Source organism: Perkinsus marinus, assembly GCF_000006405.1.
Source record: "Perkinsus marinus ATCC 50983 genomic scaffold scf_1104296953538, whole genome shotgun sequence".
In the NCBI taxonomy this organism is placed as follows: Eukaryota; Perkinsozoa; order Perkinsida; family Perkinsidae; genus Perkinsus; species Perkinsus marinus.
The window spans coordinates 706-13693 of NW_003208445.1; the positions used below are offsets into that span (position 1 = coordinate 706).

General features: G+C 49.4%; 4 protein-coding genes across 4 annotated transcripts; 1 reads left to right on the forward strand and 3 right to left on the reverse strand.

Moving 5' to 3' along the window:
- Positions 1 to 575: 575 nt before the first annotated feature.
- On the reverse strand, positions 576 to 1144 carry Pmar_PMAR007921 (hypothetical protein; the record flags this gene model as incomplete). The annotated part of the gene is made up of 3 exons (XM_002776388.1): positions 576 to 626; positions 973 to 1038; positions 1082 to 1144. The coding sequence occupies 3 exons, from the start codon at positions 1142 to 1144 to the stop codon at positions 576 to 578; spliced, it is 180 nt and encodes a 59-aa protein (XP_002776434.1).
- A 4232-nt stretch (positions 1145 to 5376) lies between these two features.
- Positions 5377 to 6795, forward strand: Pmar_PMAR007922 (major intracellular serine protease precursor, putative; the record flags this gene model as incomplete). Its single annotated transcript, XM_002776389.1, has 1 exon — positions 5377 to 6795. One exon carries the CDS (start codon positions 5377 to 5379, stop codon positions 6793 to 6795), a length of 1419 nt encoding a protein of 472 aa, XP_002776435.1.
- Positions 6796 to 7435: 640 nt separating this feature from the next.
- On the reverse strand, positions 7436 to 7787 carry Pmar_PMAR007923 (hypothetical protein; the record flags this gene model as incomplete). Its single annotated transcript, XM_002776390.1, has 2 exons — positions 7436 to 7567; positions 7686 to 7787. 2 exons carry the CDS (start codon positions 7785 to 7787, stop codon positions 7436 to 7438), a joined length of 234 nt encoding a protein of 77 aa, XP_002776436.1.
- Positions 7788 to 8309: 522 nt separating this feature from the next.
- Positions 8310 to 12752, reverse strand: Pmar_PMAR007924 (hypothetical protein; the record flags this gene model as incomplete). The annotated part of the gene is made up of 1 exon (XM_002776391.1): positions 8310 to 12752. The coding sequence occupies one exon, from the start codon at positions 12750 to 12752 to the stop codon at positions 8310 to 8312; it is 4443 nt and encodes a 1480-aa protein (XP_002776437.1).
- Between the last annotated feature and the right edge of the window lie 236 nt (positions 12753 to 12988).

Below are 12988 nucleotides of genomic sequence, written 5' to 3' on the forward strand. Positions count from 1 at the left end.
GTCGAGATCAAAGCGTCCAGCTGGGAATAGCAGGCTTGAAGGTCGGAGACGAACACAGCATCAACTACTTCGGCCGCGGTAGAATGCTGACCGCAAATTCAATCATTCAAGATTTGCCAGACTGACGCTAAGAAGAGCTCATGGCGAATTTACACGAGTCAATCACAAGGAGGATATTTCGAGAGTAACAAATGATCCCACCTCGCCCCATCTTGCCCTGCAGTCGATCTGCTCTATCTCGGCCACCAAATGCTCATAGAGCTTCTGGCCTACATCTCCGATATGTTTCCGTATCATGTCCATAGCTTCCCTCTGTGTGGCATAGTTCTAAAAACACTCTGAATAATCGAAATCTTTGATCACAACGTTCAAGAGAATTTCCAGTATTGGAAATTCCAATTTGGAATTCAGTTATGCTTCGCACCTTCCTCAAAATCTCATCAACGTGCTACAAATAACTCTACTTTGGCGGCTCCAGCACTGAGTTCATCGAGTGAGGCCAGCGCTGCCTGCGCTCCGTCGCTAGTCAGCTCGCCAACTGTTGAGTCTCGGATCTGTTACAATACGTGATGTTACTACTGCTCATAGCAGTTTGGCATAGTCTGGTTAAGCCTATTGGCATCAAACTTTGAATCAACAACAACAACGACAAAAACAACAACGACGAAAACAACAACAACGAAAACAACAACAACAACAACGAAAACAACAACAACAACGAGCATAACGAGAAAACAACGAAAACAACGAAAACAACAACAACAACAACAACAACATCAACAACAACAACAACAAGAACAACAACAAGAACAACAACAAGAACAACAAGAACAAGAACAACAACGAGCACAACGAGAATAACAACGAAAGCAACAACAACGAAAGCAACAACAACATCAACAACAACAACAACAACAACAACAACAACAACAACGAGAACAACAACGAGAACAACAACGAAAACAACGCTACCTCCACAAGAGTCTCAAGTCGACGAGTCAACACGTCCGCTTGACTCTCCTTGAGGGACTCAAAAACCTGTCGGTTGCATTCATTTGAAACCGATAAACAGAGTATTCACTGTAACGAGCTCAGGTGGGTCCTGGAACTCAGAACTTCGGAGCCTCTTCAAAGCCCTGTGCATAGCTTGATCGTGGCGGCTCATGCGCCATCGGTGCCGACCGCGCTCCCTGATGATTAGGACGACACCGTTACTGAAGATCAGCCGAGCGGCACACACCATCTCTCTACGAGGGAGATCCTCTCGTCATTGCACTTGAGTATGCGAAGGTTGTGCAACAAATCGACGTGTTCTCTTCTGTTGTCAGCGAGGATAGCATTCGCCTCAGTGGCTAAATCGGCGATGATCCTGCACAGATACTGAATCATCTTCTACTAATGGATTAACGCATTCTAGATAGAGGCACTGACTCACCGCTGCACACTGCCTTCATCAGCATGAGCAGCCAATAGAAGCTCCTCTGTCAAGGATCTCAAACGTTTATCTATCCTATCTTTGCGTAAAGTAACCTCAATATCCTGAAGAAACACGAGCACCAGTCCTATCCTGAGAGTGTTTTGTTTATTATTTGTCCCCGAATCATTAGCTGATTGTCGATGGCCATTCGAGGGACAATGAAATCCATAATACGTGATATCACGAACCCAGCGTGCATGAATATATAGAGTCTATAGACTCGATTTTAGTATAGACGAGTTCTTCAGGAGAGCTCCCTTGTCTGTGACAGCTTAAGTCTAAGGCATTGGCGTTCTCAGATATGACTCAGTACCAGCAGAACTCCCACGTTATCAGTCAGACCTCACCTCAAGACGCTGTGCAAAGTCATCGATCAGTTTCCTCCGGCCTGCGATAGTGGATTCAATGATCTCCAATACTCCATCAATCCACTCAACGCTTTTAGAGTCTACATGAACTCATTTTCCGACTTCTGAACTTATTTTGAAAGGAGCACTCATTATCGCCTCCCCCGCGTGATCCGTCTCTTCAAATTCCATCACACATAGTAAAGCCGAAATTTCGTGATCCTGCTTTCCCATACAAGCCTTGAGATCCTCCGACACGAGCTGCACCTGGGAAGAAGAAACGAAGCGCACAACTCGTGGACAGATCGAAGCATCCGTTGAATTACTTCAGCAGCGCATTCGTCCGCTACGACAGCAAAGAACTCCTTGTAATGATCCAAAGCTTTGTCGTGATGAGCCTTCCGCCTGAACAACACAAGGGTTGGCTGTCAAATCACTCATGCCAAGTCGATATGTCAGAAAGTGTAGTCGAGAAGAAACAAAATGCCCCCATTAGTGAGCTCAGGTCATGATGGATGAACTGCTCTTGCGCACCTTGCAGTGAACTCTTCACGTCTTTTCATCCGCTTATTATAAGCTTCTATTGTTTCCTGAACCAAGGCAACCCGTATGCATCCACCCTCGCATCCGCCGACCCTGTACGTCAGTCGGGATGGGCGAATCCACCAGACCTTTGACCATCTGTCTCTCCTCCTGAATTTCGAGTAAATGCTCAGAAGAGAGCTTGTCGGTCTGAAGGCAAGGCATTGCTCTGAGCATAATATGCGCTAAAAGCATCTATTCTCGTGCTACTCTTCTCGCTTCATCGACCCTCTGTTGTTGCAGACGAGAGAATTCCTGACAATCGGAGCAGTTGAGGATTACGCCTTATCAAGGCGTAAGGCAATTGAACCGTTGCACGCTGTTATCAGAGGGCTCAAGGGCAAAGGTCAAAGATCACCTTGATGTCTTGTCCGGTCTGGAATCCCCTAGTCGGGTTCACCGATTGCCTGTGTCTATGTCCGTTCGGCGAGCCAGTCATAATGGGAGTAGATGAAAACACTTCGAAGATTCCGTCGAGAGTCGAACTGGGTTCAGCGTCTTGAGTGCTAACCGATATAGGATAGAACCACACAAAAACATAGTCTCTACTGTTTCGATGAGTACTACCCCATAAAATGACCAGCAGCATTTAAGAACAACACATGGCACAGTCCAGCAAGTTGGAAAGTAAAAAACGGTCTCACGCTAGGGAGGATCGTTCGCCACCAATCGAGAGTTCTCATCCGATAAACCAAGCCGAATTCCATGTACCTGGATCCTGTGTGGATATATTCGGCCCAACTTTCACAGCTCCTCTGTTGGGACTTCGCCATTCTCGACATCAGACCCGATCTGGCAATCAGCTCCGCTGTTGTCAGGGGCTGTTTCCGGACTGCACAGTACCAGCCCTATGGCCGGCCTAACCTTTCTCGATACGGACAGCTCAGCGTACAGTGGTAGGTACTCACATAGTATTTATAGTAAGTGATTCACCGGAGGCGTCTCCATTGGCAGTGGGCAAGTGCGTGTCAGGTGGTGGAATATCAAGATGCTTCTGACGCGGCATCCGGTACAGCACGGAAGCTTTTAGACGTGACCCGAACAATTTCTGCATCCACGACGGCGGATGAATCTGTACTTGGTCGGAGAAGCATCCTCTTGGAAAGAGCAGCGTTGTCCCCATAGGAATCATAAGTCGACGTGGAGATAGAGAGTGAGAGTGATGACATAGATAGCCAGGAATACAATGGCGCAAAATAATATCGTTAGGCGTTGCGCTTCATTGTTATTCATCCGATTGTCTATACTCGAGTCGGTGAAGCGAAATAGAGCATCGAGTGACTCAACGCATCACAAATCCAGTAAGAAACACAACGCGGATGGTAAACGTGTCGAGTAAGTGCTTCAAACGTGTAGCCAAGCAGGTCTTGAGTCGGGCTCTTTGTGGTCTGTCGTGCTCGAAGGGAACGCTGAGATTTTTCTGCCGCTACCGGCACCTATTCCTCTCTCAGCAAGACGAGACTTCTCCGGCCGGGGCAGCTATGCCGCCACCAGATACGCCTCCGTACGATCAATTACTCCGCGCGGGGCAGCTATGCCATCTTGAGATATACCCTAGTACAATAAAATATGCCCTAGTACAATAAACTTATCCGGAAGAGGCAGCTATGCCACACCAAGATATGCTTCAGTACGACAAATTTCTCTGGTCGGGGCAGCTATGCCACCCCTCGGGGTGGCATCGCGATATGCCCTCCCAGGGTATGGTGCCTTTGACATCCCTAGCACAATCATCCGCTGAAGCGCCAGGCAAAACGATATCATTTGTCGGCGATATTGATCGCAGATCTCCGGAGAATGCAGAAGTCAACTTCGCTGCCACCAGCGTCAACTCCACTTGAGGGGAGAGATACCGGCAAAGGATTCACAGCGGAACCCGTTGTGCCTTAACATTCCTGAACGGGTGTTGAGGCTGACATGCATGTCTCGGTGACAGTGTGGATAGATGGCCGTGCATGCGGGGTACGTTCGGTGGAGCATGAGGCTAGAAGGGACACGGCCACAAAGAAGTTCTGATTTCTTCAGATTCAGGATTTCATTGAGCCCGCATACCCGGTATGCCATACCATCAGTGGTGAGGAATTTCACTTCCGTATCAGTTCGGATCAGCATTCATTCTTGTTCTCCTTATGTTCTCTTTCTTAACGCATTACTCTGTCTGGTAGACAGTGTATATCTCTTCGTGAACCACTCCTAAACGTTTTCCTGAACCGTAATTGGAGAGGTTTATCTAGGATGGCTGCAGAGAGAGTTGTAGAGCACCCGAAAAACAAGAACCAGCCCGTTATTGGAGTTGAAGAACAGAATAGATAGGTATAAATCAATATATGGGGATAAGGAGTCACAATGGTCAACTGGGGTCAACGATCAACGATGGATCGACATGATGTGTACGCATAGACACTGGCGCGCCGAAGCGTGTCGGCTTTACTCTAACAACTCTAACAATGGCAGAACAGCGTTACTCACGAAGCTCGCGTCAAGCTACGGGGCGAGCGGGAAAAACTAGAAGCTGAAATCAGGAAAAGTGACTTGTACGAGTCATGTGTCGGGGAGTGGCGATTGGAAGAGTCAGGAAGGCCAAGATGGAAGTATTCGGACTATATTTCTGGTCGCGAGTGGTGAAGATCATTCGGAGTAGATCCTGCTCTGCTGGAACTTTGGAGACATGACTTGACGATGGCACGGAGTGCAAGTCGCCAATGGTATGGAAGTAATTGATGATATGCGCAACCAGAAGGAAGACAAGCTGTTCAGCTGAAAAGACTTCAGTACATGCGTGCGGGTACAGCGGCAACTGCAGGGCCGACCACAATTCCTCGTGTAACGAGTATGATTCATCGAGAAAATCACAATCACATTGAGATGATCATTATTCCGTAATGTTCACCTTTGGGTCAAGGTCTGCCTTGACTGAGCACTGGGAAGACTAATCCTTAACCCAAGAGAGCAGTCTCATTTCTTTTGCAGATGTTCAACAACCTCATGCCTAAACGCTTAACCTTCTTCTGGGCTTTCTTCGCCGGCACTATCACCTTCGGTGAGAGCACTACTAATCGCACACTTCTGAGGGTATTCCATCGTGGAGTCCCACTCGACATTCGTCATATACCAAAAATGATGACACAGACTCTCGCGGCCTCTGATGGAATGATGGAATCTCTCAGTCAAGATGACCATGATTGTGAACGATGCTTCGCGCAAGATGATATGGTCTATGACTTGAAGGCGATAGGCATACAAATTGTGGACTCCAAATGCCCGGTTGGTCACAAACAAATTTTGAACTACTTGAGGAAAGCTAAGAATATGCTGAGCATCGACTTCGATTGCGAGCCCGACTCGAGGGTCACACTGCATCCGACCCTCGCGGCGGACATGGCAACTTGCACTGGTGGCAATTCTGTTCTCGGCACAAACGACCCCGGCTCATCCTGTCAGCCTAACCTCGAGCTTATCCATTTAGGGGCTGCCTGGGAAGCGGCTCGCTCAGCCGGACGGAAGCTGAAGGATGTCGTGTTGGCCATCAGCGACACTGGTGTTGACATGACTCATCCTGACCTGGTTAATCAATTCTGGAGGAACCCAGCTGACAACTCCATCGGTTACAACTTCATAACCAACAGTATTGATGTGACTGATAGACACAGCCACGGTACTCACTGTGCTGGCAACGCTGCCGCTCAGACTAATAATAACATTGGCATCGCAGGAGTGGCAAATATCGATGGCTCAGTACCTAGTGTAAAGCTGATGATACTCAAGATGCTTGATGACACAGGAGGGGGCTATACGAGTGACATAGCGAGGGCCATCAACTTCGCCGTCGAAAACGGGGCAGCATTTTCCTCTCACTCCTACAGGTGGTTTGACGACAATGAAATAATGAGGGCCGCATTCAGGAACGCCGCTGCTGCTGGGCATATGGCTGTGACTGCAGCTGGAAATGAGATGGCCAATTTAGATGGTTGGCCAACCTTTCCATGCACTTATGCGATCGAAATACCATCAATGCTCTGTGTGGCTGCCACTACTTCCGACCCGACCGAGGACGTCACTATGGCCCCCTTCTCGAGTGCTGGTTCTGCAACGAAGGTTGCCGCACCCGGTGTCGATGTTTATTCAACTTTTCCGGGCGGGTCCTATAGTTATATGAGTGGTACATCGATGTCCACTCCTACGACCGCCGGTGTCGCGGCTTTGCTGGGTACGCTCGGTCTAGAGAGCCAAGAAATAGCGGACACTCTTATCAAGTCTCGGACCGATGGTTTACCGAATTGGCGTGGGGTATCTGATATCGGGATGATCGATGCCTTCAAAGCAGTCCAAGCAGCTCTGGGCTCGCCGGCTACTCGTTTAAGAAAGAACATCCAGTCTTCGAGTAGATGAGTGGCTGCCGAGGATTTCTGATTTCTTTCAAAATAACCAGTCACTTTTCCGTTCTGCAAGTCCACTTTTTTGAACATTGCGTCACTTCGTTGATCGGTCTTTCTATCTTGACACGTCGACTTCAGGTCTCTCTCCTACCATGATTATCGGGAAATCCATCACTATTGTATTTGGTCTGCTCCTACTGTGCTTCCAATACGGTAAAAATCGAGTATACTGCGGTGTAAAGACTCGGTCTTTAGCTCCGAATATTACTCGCAACTGTATTGGTCCAGCTCGCCTGGAGCTCCCCGCATTATATTCAAGCCTACTACATCTGTGTCACGAGCGTCTGGTACTTCTTTCTATTCGTGTTAGTGAGAGATAGAGTTATGGCGCTCGCTCTCTGTAGTCACGGATGTAACGCTGTTGCAGACCGAGCAGGTTTTGTCTTTTCCCATCTGATTTCGTTAATGATTACTTCATCGATATTTTGTTGGGTTGTAAGAGGTCCTTGATAAACAGCACCAAGAGAGAATTCCATCATAGTCAGTTTCTGAGACCGCATATCCTCCAGAGCCACTGATGTGCTCATTATAAGTGCTGCCATTTTGGAGCATCTGCGTGAGCTTCTAATATAAGTCCCCGCCGTGATGGGTCGTTACCTAGTGTGCTGCTCTCTTTCCAGTTCATCCAGTCTCTCCTTGGTTGTCGAGATCAAAGCGTCCAGCTGGGAATAGCAGGCTTGAAGGTCGGGGACGACCACAGCATCAACCACTTCGGCCGCGGTAGACTGCTGACCGCAAAATCAATCATTCAAGATTTGCCAGACTGACGCTAAGAAGAGTTCATAGCGAATTTACACGAGTCAATCACAAGGAGGATATTTCGAGAGTAACAAATGATCCCACCTCGCCCCATCTTGCCCTGCAGTCGATCTGCTCTATCTCGGCCACCAAATGCTCATAGAGCTTCTGGCCTACATCTCCGATATGTTTCCGAATCATGTCCATAGCTTCCCTCTGTGTGGCATAGTTCTAAAAACACTCTGAGTAATCGAAATCTTTGATCACAACGTTCAAGAGAATTTTCAGTATTGGAAATTCCAATTTGGAATTCAGTTATGCTTCGCACCTTCCTCAAAATCTCATCAACGTACTATAAATAACCCTACTTTGGCGGCTCCAGCACTGAGTTCATCGAGTGAGGCTGTTAGATCTTTTGATGATATCCCAAATCAAAAGAACGCAGAGCCACCCAGATAGTATAGAAGCAAGTATACGATAACCTCGGTAGCTCAGAGAGGTAGAAGAGCCACGAGTAGAGGGACGGGACAAGGATCGCCGAGAGGCGAATGACAGCTTGAGAGACCACAAAACTCAGATACTAATAACTGAGAGAGGAATCTTCTGCCGTTTCACTGGCAACCGTTTCCTCACAACTCGGGCGAATCTTCCAAGTGTGCAGATATACTGAATGGAAATGCAATATGTTGAATATACTTGAATATATGGAATGTAGAATAATCAATTATCTTAGTCGTCATCATCCGATTCCACACGCCCCCCTGGCGGTGTGCCAACACCGTCATCAGTTGAGGGCTGCCAGCGCTCGGTCGCCAAGTTGAGCCATTCCTCAGGGTCGCCGTTAGACCAGCTAACCAAAACTTCGAAGTCGCTGGACTGATCCGTGATGAAGCCACTATACCACCGACCCGCACCATTAGTGTCTGATATCCAAACTCGGATGGGCATCCCAACGAGAGAAGGTCCGCAAGTTCGGGCTGGATAGTCCTCGGGATGTCGACCAATGGGTAGGACGTTGTACATATTCTCCACGGTCTTGACACCAGTGGGTAGGATCACTTCGACGCGATTGCGGGAGATCTTCTGATGAACGTGAGCAATCGTGAAGTTCTTGGCTAGCTTACGAGGAGCTGGGGAGTAGACAAGGACCGTACGACCAGGGTCGAAGGCATCATGAGCCACTCTAGTGATGGGTCTGACTGCACTGTTACGACGCTTGATGAGAGCCCAACCTTCGGACAAGAAGGTACGCTGGGCTGCTTGAGCTGCTCTATACGGCAGTACGTTGTCACAGAACATCATGGTCGTGCGATTGAGTGAACGAAGGCGACCATTGCAAAGCAGTTCTGGGCAGACAGGAAGCTTGTCGCCGCTCAGCCACAAGTAGCTGCCAAGAGGTAGGTTGTTGTGCACCAGGCATATACGGTCGAACAGGTCTTGGCGTTGCTGTGGAGTCAGAGATAGAAGTCTACCGCCGCTATGCCGTAGGCTATTGCGTAGCAGAGCACACATAACACCGTGATGACGTTCATGACCGCCTTCCCAAGGAGCATGCCTCGATAGCAAACGAACCTCAGAGCCAAGCCGTCGGGCAACCTCGTCTATAAAGATAGTGCTTCTGAAATACGAAGCTCTATCACAGAGGATGATCCTGAAAGGACCAGCGCGAACCTGAGCTCGACACAGGGCGTCAAGTATTGAGCTGGTCGTCTCGTCGGGAATGTGCTGCCAGGTGACATGACGAGTAAAACGACACTGGCAACTTAATGCGTGCGTCTTCTCGCCTAGGCTGACCACGTCAATGGTGACGCAGTGATAGGGACCATAACGAGCCATAGAGTCAACGTCAGCCGTCCCTGGGGGCGTATGCCACCCTCGAGAAGCATTGGATATACGACAGCATATACAACTGCTAACCACCGACTTAGCGAGACCAATGACGGCTGGGAGATAGAAGTCACGGATGAAGCCGACAGTACCCGGAACACCCGGGTGAGCATTCTCGCGATGAGCGTCCAACACTATCTTCCGGCCGAACATAGTTGCCTCTCGTGGGACAATGGGCAATAGGATAACCGAGCCATCACTCAGACCTGACCGATGTACGAAGACATCCGCGAGCTCAGCGTCGACAGAGAAGTGAACCGGACCACCATGTTGGGCTGAGTTGTTGCCGATTGTGCTCTTAACAGGGGATGCAAGCATTTGACGTTGTGCTGATCGGCAAGCTGCTCTGATGTTGGCATGACCCCAGTGATCTGTAAGAAGCACGTTGAGCCTACGAGCATCAGGCCGCTCTTTATTATCCTTAAGGACCCTCAGAATCTTCCGGAGAAGTTCGACACGCCATAGGATGTCGTCGAGATCATAAGAGTAAGCGGATATAACCTCAACGATGGGCTCAGACTGTGTCTGGACAGAAGCAGCAACTTGTAGATCATCCCGAAGTTCGAACACGCAGTTGATGGTGTCGAGGACGTCAGCGGTCCCCGCTATATCGTCCATGATGTTCCGAGCGATGAAGCTAGAACTGGGCGTAGCTCTGTCGATGGATATATCTTCCAGGACTCTGCAGCAGTCGGGATGATGGGCAGCATGACAACGAATCCGAGCATTCTGTGTTCCTTGGAGAAGAGCGCAGAGATCGCACTCTGAGCTTGTGAGGCAAGGATCAGTAAGAGCGAAACAGCAGTCAGTAGGATCATCAGAGTCTCGCCCAACGACCTCGACGGTATTCTCCCGGACAGAGTTGTAGATCTCGTTGATCTTGATACCCTCGCCCTCCCCTCTGGAGAGAAGGAGTGCACCTAATGACTGATTGCCAGACTTGGGGACAATCCTGTCTAGGCAGCGACTTGCTGCGTCAGCAAGGACATTGGAAGAACCTCGCACGTGAGAGACAGTGATAGTAGCACCGGAACATCTGATGCAACTGATCTCTTGTGCGATACACTCCACCAGACGTATGATCGACCGCTTCTCCAGGGCCTTAGATGTCTTGAGACGGACAACAGCAGTAGGGTCGTTGATCCAGCTTATGGAGGAGCGGTTATCACATTGTAGAGTGATGGCGATAGCCAGATCGCGAGATTGACTGGTAGCAACTGAACGGAGGTACTCGACCAGCGACGACAGTATACGGAGAGTCTGCAAGCAGACTAGAAGCTCTCGACGATTGGCGCTATAGTTAGCCTGTGTGCGAGAGAACCTCAGACAGTCCGACAGAATGATCTCGGGTGGCTTACCAGAACCAGGGCAATCACGAGAGATTACGATACCACCACCATAGAGTGATGCGTCGCAAGATGCCACCAGGGAGACTCGAGACGACTCGTCACCAGCTTCATAGACAGTAGAGGTATGATGACAGGGACTACTCTCGGCCTTGCAGAGCTCAAGACCCCAGTTGACGACTTCAGTAAAGCATGACTGATCTCGAGGGTTGAGCGAACTAAGATCACACTCTTTGTCCCATGGGGTAGAGGCAAAACGACTTCCAATAAATGCCCGAATAACGTCTCCCAGCAGTCTCATCTCACCGTGCAGTCTTGAGCAGTCGAAAGAGATTACGCCAGCAAGACAGAAGTAGGCTTTCTTGGTAAGTCGTAGTGAGATAGCGCGACCGCCGTTTAGGTAAGAGATGGCCTTCTCCATACGCTCAGTCCTCCTACAATCGACTGCAAGCAGCACCACCGGAGGAGCTTTATCAGAGTGAGAGGTCTCATACCGAAAAGAAGCGTTGAAGATAGAGATGGACTCAGCAACAGGGAGGTTGATGTTACATTCGTCCAACAGCTTCACAACTGTATCCGCCTGTGAAGGTGCACAGATGATACCGAGCTTCTTTTGCTGAGCACAGAAGGCGACGAGTTGGAGAAGCCACAGAAGCTGTGCCAAGTTGTTAACAACAGCGCAGGCGAAACCTGCTATGATCAGATCGTCAATGAAGTCGATCACCCATCCTGGGAGAGATACCAAGCCGGACCGATAGCGCTCGACCAAATCGCCCAAGGTATTGATGAGAGAGCCTGGTCCTGGGGAGCATCCAAAACCGACCCTGGTAGTGATGAAGTCCCCTACCGCAGTACGAATCTTGAAGTAGAGCAACTTCGACTCGGATGATATCCGTATCGAATAAAAGGCACTCTTGATATCAGCGACGGCTATAGTGTTAGGGGAAAGTACACGCAGAGAGGTAGTAGCCTCCCATAATTTAGCCATGGAAGCAGTGGTCTTCGGTAACAGGGCATTGGTACTTCGTAAGTCGATCACTAACCTTGGTCGACGACTGCCACCGTGCACCATAAAGGTGCTAGAGAAAGGAAGTCGTCGAAAATCATAGGACTGGCTGAGTTCTTGACTGGGTTTCTGCCAGAGCCCTTTCGACACGTAGTCCTCAACAGCTATCTTATATTGCTCCTTCAAGTCATCGGGAAGCTTTGAATACATTGCCTTCGCATAGTCACGGGTTTGGACTTGTTGCAGTTTGAGTGACGGTAGATAAAGCTCGGCGACGAACTGTTGCATGAAAACATCACGACTGTCGTTGTTGGAGAGCTTACGGATCCTCGTCTTGTAACCAGGAGACAAAGGTATTGGCTTCCAACCAGCTATGACAGCCTCGTTTAGAACTTTGAGCAGAGAAGACTCAGCAGTAGTTGGTAGCCGGATGAGAAGCTGGTCATCCACAGCTGATGGTGTCGAGTCGGCGACGTAAGCAGTGTCGCAATCGACGATGACCTCAGTGGCGTCAGGTGCTGGTGACGGTGGTGAGGTGGTTGTCGATCTGCTGACATCATGAACGAGATGCTCCGAGATGTAAGCGCGCTCGATACCATGACAAACAAGTCCGAGGGCACCTATGAGATCTCGACCGATTAAACAATAGGGGTACGAACGAGAACTCGGGGCCTTAGTGCCACCAGAAGCAGATAAACCAAGGCGGAGAAACCGGAAGTCGTGGTTCTTCTCACCAAACCAACCACCAGATGTCAAGTCCAAGACCTCGAAGCTGAGAGAGGCGGACTTGGAGATAACAACGGTGCTACCATCCGCAAGCTGTACACGGGGTGGTGAAGCCAGAGCCTTGATCGCAAACGGGACCTCAAACTCGTGAGGGACGATCAAGTATGAGCAAGTAGCGCCTGAGTCGACGATGCCACGGAGAACCATTGAGTCGCAGCTCTGAGATAGACGAAGAGTAAGAGCCACTTCCGAAGCTGGGGGGGAAGATGGCTCGATGGCGATTGCTACCATGTCAGAGTGTAGATTAGCAGTGTTAGAGGCTAGAGTTGGAATAGATAGATCAGCTTCGTTGGGTACGGCTGACTGGGTAGTTAAGAGATCACGCAGGTCGGTGCAGTACTGTGAAGTGTCAGTGATAGTAGGATTCGGAACAAGGGACTCGC